Source organism: Paracoccidioides lutzii (genome assembly GCF_000150705.2).
Source record: "Paracoccidioides lutzii Pb01 unplaced genomic scaffold supercont2.30, whole genome shotgun sequence".
Classification (NCBI taxonomy): Eukaryota; Fungi; Ascomycota; class Eurotiomycetes; order Onygenales; family Ajellomycetaceae; genus Paracoccidioides; species Paracoccidioides lutzii.
The window spans coordinates 42,230-49,555 of record NW_015440976.1 but is presented as its reverse complement, the minus strand read 5'-3'; the positions used below and the strand labels follow the sequence as shown (position 1 = coordinate 49,555).

General features: G+C 39.2%; 2 protein-coding genes across 2 annotated transcripts; one reads left to right on the top strand and one right to left on the bottom strand.

Moving 5' to 3' along the window:
- Positions 1 to 4,308: 4,308 nt before the first annotated feature.
- PAAG_08131 (nicotinamide mononucleotide adenylyltransferase) lies at positions 4,309 to 5,601 on the top strand (the record flags this gene model as incomplete). The annotated part of the gene is made up of 3 exons (XM_002789831.2): positions 4,309 to 4,652; positions 4,845 to 5,118; positions 5,224 to 5,601. The coding sequence occupies 3 exons, from the start codon at positions 4,309 to 4,311 to the stop codon at positions 5,599 to 5,601; spliced, it is 996 nt and encodes a 331-aa protein (XP_002789877.1).
- Positions 5,602 to 6,105: 504 nt separating this feature from the next.
- Positions 6,106 to 6,831, bottom strand: PAAG_08130 (hypothetical protein; the record flags this gene model as incomplete). The annotated part of the gene is made up of 4 exons (XM_002789830.2): positions 6,106 to 6,340; positions 6,408 to 6,472; positions 6,531 to 6,552; positions 6,767 to 6,831. 4 exons carry the CDS (start codon positions 6,829 to 6,831, stop codon positions 6,106 to 6,108), a joined length of 387 nt encoding a protein of 128 aa, XP_002789876.2.
- Between the last annotated feature and the right edge of the window lie 495 nt (positions 6,832 to 7,326).

Sequence of the window (7,326 nt, the reverse complement as noted above, 5' to 3'; positions counted from 1 at the left end):
TTGAGGAAATTCAGAATGAACAAATCTATTAGAGGAAAAAGTAATACCTTGTTAAATGAGTAGGTTGAGCTAAGTCTATATGAAATGACATGAGTTTCCTACAAGAAGTGAAGGCCTTGAATGCTTGGAAGGCCTCTCAGCAGGCAAAATTAGATGTAAAGAGAGCTTTAAATAGTCATAAAGACCTGCAACAAAGAGGGAGAAGAGGAGTATTATAAGAGGTTGAATCTTTAGATTTGCTCTGACTGGCTGACTCAGCCTAGCCATTATGCACATATGCACATGTGATCATGCTACGCAAGCTTGCTTAAGCTTGAGTTCTCATCTCATTCTTTTCTTCTCTTTCTCAAGCAATTCGTCCTTGTTATATAGGAGGACTAGCCTCTAGTTCTTAGAGCTTAACCCTTTATATATACTTTATCATACTTGATAACTGTAGGAAAGTCAGCTGCCACTAGAATAGAATAATAGAAATATTGATTTTTATTATTAATAATAGCTAAAGCGGCTATTTATATCTCTAATGAGTTGTATTAGATATAAATAAAGTAGAAAAGTATCTAAAGAGAATCAAAACTATGATGATAACTAAGTAGAATAATTAAAAAGTAGAGTATAAGAATGAAAATAAGATTAATCATGATCAAGAAGATAAGCTTCCTTGATTTTAAGAGTAATAAGTGTCTTTATATACATGATGAAATCCTTTAGTAGATCTGATAGCTATGATAAACATGATTCTATCAGTTCTACCAATCTACTAATAGTGTTGATAGCACTGGTAGATCATAAACTATCAGTCATACTAATCTATTAGTCATGTGATCTCTGGAACTAAGTCCTGCTGTTTCATTGCTAATGTTTATCAGCTTTCTTTTAGATTTGTTTCTGCTCAATAGTTTCTTAATACTTTATGTAAGGTGTTTCCTTAGATTTTTAATATTAGTATAAAATTATATTAGTTAAGTCAAACTAAATAATAATGAAATTCACCCTCAAAAGTAATTAAGTAAAATTTTTAATTAAATAATATAATTTTACACTAAGTCAGCCATTACACTAAGTCAGTTATCAAATTTCTTCATCTACTAATTTAACTGCTCATTTAATTTAACATATAATTATGCTATTAAAATACAAAAACAACTCTTCAAATTCAGTTAAACAAGAAAGAAAAATTGAACTCATAATAAAATCTCTTCAAAATAATGAAAAATTCTCAATTTATGAAGCTGCAAAGCTATTTAATATGTTTAAATTTACTTTTCAAAATTATCTCAAGTATTAGTTTTCATAAATATATTTACACACAAACTCTCACAAATTATCTGCTGCTGAAGAAAATAGTCTAGTTGAATAAGTACTGAATTAAGTTAAATAAGAATTTTTTTCTCAGCTAATATTTGTTGAAAATATTACTAATTATCTTCTTATATTATAGAATTTTATTATCTCTACTATCTCTCCCTCTTAAATCAGTAAGAACTAGATTTCAAGACTAATTAAATATTATATAAAGCTTCAAAGCTACTATTTCAGACACTATAATCATAACTGAGTCAAGTGTGAAAATCAGCATATTATAAAGAATTGATTTAAGATCTTAGAAGATATAATTGCTAAGCATGAAATTGTATCAGAGAATATATACAACTTTAATGAGTTTAATTTTGCTATGAAGCTCTGTGTCACTACTAAAATAATTATTAGTAGTGAGTACTATAGCAGAGTAAAGCTTCTACAGCCTAAAAACTGTGAATGAGTGACTGTAATTGAATTAATCAATGTGTCAGAATGAGCTCTACTTTTCTATCTCATCCTCAAAGGCTAGCGCTTATTGAAAAATTAGTTAAAAGATTTTCCAGAAGACTGGAGACTAGATGTCAGTTGAAATTACTAAACTACTGATGAAATAGATCTGAAATGACTTCAACAGATATTTATTTCAGCAGCAGATTCTCACAGAGTTGACAGATTTATTCTTTTTATTCTAAACAGATACAGCAATCATTTTACTTCAGAATTTTATCAAATCTGTAAGAATAATATTATAATATGTTTTTGCATACTATATTATTCCTCTCACCTTCTGCAGTCACTAGATATAGATATTTTTTCAGTTTTAAAGTAAGTATATGAAGATTTAGTTTAGCAGTGAATGCAGCTTGAATTTAATATCATTTAGAAGATAGATTTTCTAGATATTTATTTTGCAATATATACTGCAGTCTTCAAACCTCAGACTATTTAAAATAACTTCAAAATAACTAAAATAATGCTTTTTCAGTTTGACTATATTCTTCAGCAGTTAAATATTCAACTATGAATCTTTACCTCTCTTATGCAGCAGCTCTAGCAATTCAACCATGTTCTGAATGCTTTAAATACCTAGTAATCCCCAGCAATTATACTGGCAGGTGAATAAGATCAATGACTTAGTGAAGGGTCAGCCTCAAGGCTTTATGAAAGATTTTGATCAAATTATCAAGATCTGTGAATATAAAATAGTCAGTGCCACAATTATAAAGAAGTAATATCAGAATATATTCAACATCAATGAGATAGAAAAGCAAAAGCACAAGAGATCTAGGCATCAAATTGGGCAGGAAGTAGAAGGTTTAACTAGTGAAGAAGTTCAAAGTCTTCTAGTAGGCTCTATAGAGCCTGCAGAGCCTGTTGAACAGTTAATTATTCAATTCATCAAGTCTTCAGCTGCTGAGCCCGCAGCACATATACAAGCATCATGAAGATGCAGCAATTGTGAAATGCTTGAGCATACAAGACTAAGATGTTCTCAACCAAGTGTAATTTAATTTAATTTAATTAAGCTTTGTTGTGTTGAGATAATTTGAATTAAAAACTATCTAGTTGAGATACAGTGAATTTGCTGGGTGGCAGTGTGGAATTACATTAATTACTTTAGTTATTAGCTAATTAACTAATTAACTAGTTAACTGCAGAGTAATAGTTAAAAACTTTTTAACTGAGTGAAACGATTGAAAATAAAATAATAATAATAATAATAATAATAATAATAATAACAAAAAACTCCAGGATTTGTCTTCAAAACCCACCCAGCCACCCGACTCAACGCGCAAACTCTGTGTTAGTGTGGGCAGCACTGCAGCGGCGTCTCTGCAGATGATGTTGAGAAGTTTGTCTATATATATATATATATATATATATATTTATTTATTTACGTGTCACCAAATAGCTAGAGATTCCTCCTAGCTCACAGATGATCCGTTGACCAGTTGACCAATTGACTAACGGGTAGTTAACTAGTTAATAGACGAGAATTATTAGATAATTCTAGAAGCAGTCAGTTCCCAGCCAACCAATCAATCAAGCAATCAAGCAATCAGGGCATCCGGAGAATGCCTTGGATGCCTTGCACCTCGGTGGTTATCCCTGCGAAGTCATACATCATCATCATGTCATCATGCTAACTACCGTATCTACTAACTAGGTAAAGTTAGTCAGTTATTGCTTACCCGCAATTCTAAAACATTGAGGAGAGTACTTGAAATTTTTTAGTTGAGGATATAAACAAGAGGAGGATTTAGTTATAGAATAATAGTCAACCCAACGGATGCACACTGCCCTGGGGTTGTCCTAAGGATGAGATTTCCAAAAAAAGTTGAAAAACAAATACAGGAAATTTAGTCGCCCTCTTTGTGTTTCAAGATCCAACCCGCCCATTGCATTCATTCTCTTGTAGTTTTACGGAGTACATGCTACCCCCATTGACTTTGTTGCCTGCTTCGGCTTCCAAGTTAAATCCCGCCTTTCCCCGTAGCTAATCAGTAATCGTCAACCTTCGAAGCACCCGCACTCATCCTCTGTCAACCATCGCCCGAACAGCTTCTCCAACCAGCCCGCCTCCTCTTTCGCAACCATCTTCAAACCACCATCGCTAGCTCACAATCCGCAGTCTCCCGTTACATTCCTCCCCACCCATTACCACCCCCATTATTTCATCCTTCGGCAGACTACTGGGAAGCCCAGACCAGAAAAGCAGGCAGACCAAATTTCTCTCATAAATCCGCTTCTCTCCCCTCTCTTACTCATATCCGTTCTCCGGACAACCCTCATCCGATCTACGATCTTTTTGCCCTTCGTCCACTTTATACATTCCAAACATTCATGTCCTAACAAATATATATATCCCATATCTGTCAATTTCCCCCTTCCGGGATCGAATCACGCATTCTCCCGCGACTCTCCCTCTCCCCTCTCCCCTCTCACCGCACCTCGTCATTCAACCATCAAACTTCCCCTCACTCCGAAAGAAAAATCGTCGCCACAATGGTAGACGCCACGGACTACTTGCTCTCCAGCGTCCCGGATGACTTCTGCAGCACCACCTCCTCCACCACCTCCTCAATCACAACCTCCATACCGCCCATGGACCCTGATTCCTACACATTTCCCAACCACAGACTGAAAAATGTCATGTCTGATCCCTCCAAAACCCCGCTCTTGCTTGTGGCCTGTGGCTCTTTCTCCCCAACAACATACCTGCATCTGCGCATGTTCGAGATGGCTGCGGACTACGTCAAGTTTAGCACGGACTTTGAGTTGATTGGCGGCTATCTGTCGCCTGTGTCGGATGCCTATAAGAAGGCTGGCTTGGCCAGTGCAGTGCACAGGTGTGTATTTTTACGTGTTTTTTTTTTCTTTTTTTTTTTTTTTCCCACTTTCTATTTCTATATTTAATTTTTTATTTACTTACTTTATTTTTATTTTTCTACTCTCCATGCGGATCGGGATAAATTGAGTGATTGATTGAAACTCGACCCCAGACAAGAACTTTTCGACTAACAGTGATGCCATCGCCCCAGAGTCGCCATGTGCCAACTAGCAGTAGAAAAGACATCGAACTGGCTCATGGTGGATCCATGGGAGCCCATGCAGAAAGAATACATCCCCACCGCAGTAGTTCTCGACCACTTCGACTATTACATCAACCAGGTCCTGGGGGGGATTGATACCGGCAACGGCACGCGCAGGCCAGTGCACGTTGCCCTCCTCGCCGGTGCTGACCTCATCCATACCATGTCTACACCAGGAGTGTGGAGTGAAAAGGATCTAGATCATATACTTGGACAATACGGGGTATGTGCCTTTTCCCTCTCATCAATTGCTCTCCCCTAAGCATTTAATACACCAACCTCATTAACTAACTTGTAAATAACTTGTAAATGTAATGCTGCGTCACAGACCTTCATCGTCGAACGTGCTGGCACAGACATCGACGAAGCCATCGCCAGCCTCCAACCCTGGAAAGAGAACATCTACGTCATTCAGCAGCTGATTCAAAACGACGTGAGCAGCACCAAGATCCGCCTCTTTCTCCGCCGCGAGATGAGCGTACGATATCTCATCCCCAGCCCTGTCATTGACTACATTGAGAAACATCACCTATATGAAGATGAGGGGTCCTCATCGTCTGCTGCTGCGTCTACTGCTACGTCTGCTGCTACCTCTAATGCCAATACCGCTTCTGCTTCTGCCGCGAGAAGTGCGCGAGCTGGCAAGGGAAAGGGTAAGCAAGGGCAGATGGAGGATGCGACGACGTCGGATGTTGCTTGTGGGTGAAATGGGGCGGGTGAATTATTGAATCGATTCATCAAGCTCCCGTTTCTCTTTTTCTTTCTTTTCACCCAGTTGCAGACGTGCTTGTCTGGAACTTTGTAAAATTTTTGTCTCTTCCCCCAATGGTTTGAGTTTCTTACGATGGGGAGACGGGAAATGCTCTTATACCCCTCCAATCACATACCCATACCCATGCCCGTGATATATGATATGATATGCCTTTATCCGTCCCACCTATCCACCACGTGGCATACGTTCATATAAAATAAAGTCTTAATGGCGGCATTGGAGTTGAAGAGAAGGACTTTAGGAAAGTAGAGGAACACAATATTCATTCCTTTCTCTGGACACTTATTGCTGGGGAGGGATTTGTACATGCATGTCATAAGTGTATTGACACGCCTCCCACGGAAAAAGCGAAAAGGAGAGGGGACACACAAGCAAGCAGCCAGGCCACCGTTGCTCCACACAACTATAATATTAAAACGGAGAGATCAGACATTTCACTTATTCCTTGGTGTCGCGGTGACTTTCCATAGGCAACAACCCGACCAAAATGACCATATTTGCCCAATCTCGCACCCTCTCCCGCACCACCTTGCACTCGTTGACACGACCTCTATGGAGGAAGCCAGCAATACGAATCCACATCCGCGCCATCTTTCCGATAATTGGAACAAGTTTCCAGACGGCAACCCTTCTTTTATAGTGGCGTCGTGCTCTTATCTTCGACAAACCGTGCCTACATCCATCCCATCGATCCATCAATAATAATCCATCCATGCTCCGTACATATATGCCACCAGTACATACGTGCATGTCTGGTGGCTGGTTCCTGGCTGAACCCCGGCCTGACCTTATGGTGGGGGAGTGGCTAGGTAGGTTCGTTGGCGTGTCGTTCGAGTGACTTTTTAGTTCTCTGCCACCATCACCACCGCCCGTCTATCCTCCGTCCTGTACTTCCTGTTTGCAATTCCGACAATTGCCCTCACTCCCACACCATTTGTTTTACATACTATGTTGTTATATTATTTGTCTCATTTTGTTTTATTTTATCTTTTCGTTTGTTGAATAGACCAGACCATGCTAGATATCTCACCCGGTTCAATCTACCACGACAAAAGGAAGCACGCAAAAGAAGAGCAGGCAAGCAATCCATGTAATATACTCTTCCACCCCACCCACCTCCTCACTTCTCGAGTTTGTTCTGCGGACAGCGACTTTCTGCTTCATTATGTCAATAGAAGTGGTGGCCTTTGAACCTTCATCCAGCAAATGGCTCCATATAGATCAAAACTTCGGCCAAATCAATATAATCACTCCACCTTCATACTCCACATCTCCTGTATAAAATATCCCAACCAACCAATTACACAATGTTACCCCCGCCCTGCTTTCCAACCCGCCTCGATATCCAACGCCAAACACCAGGCTTCATTCAGTCTTCACCCCATATAATCCCTCGCTAACGTTACAAGTGCCTGAACTATGACCACTGATATACACGCGCCAAGCCCCAAAGTAAACAACGGTCTAACTGCATCTCCCTTCGGTCTCGCTTCACAGGCTTAGAATCGCAGCGCCTTCCCATGGTTAACTAACAAGTTAACTGAATGCAATTCCCAAGCGAACCATTGAAATCAGCTGTAAAATAATAAGAAATCATTTGTCTCATTTAAATAATGAGAAAATTGAGCTTGAAGAGCTACATTGACGAGGACAGAAGTT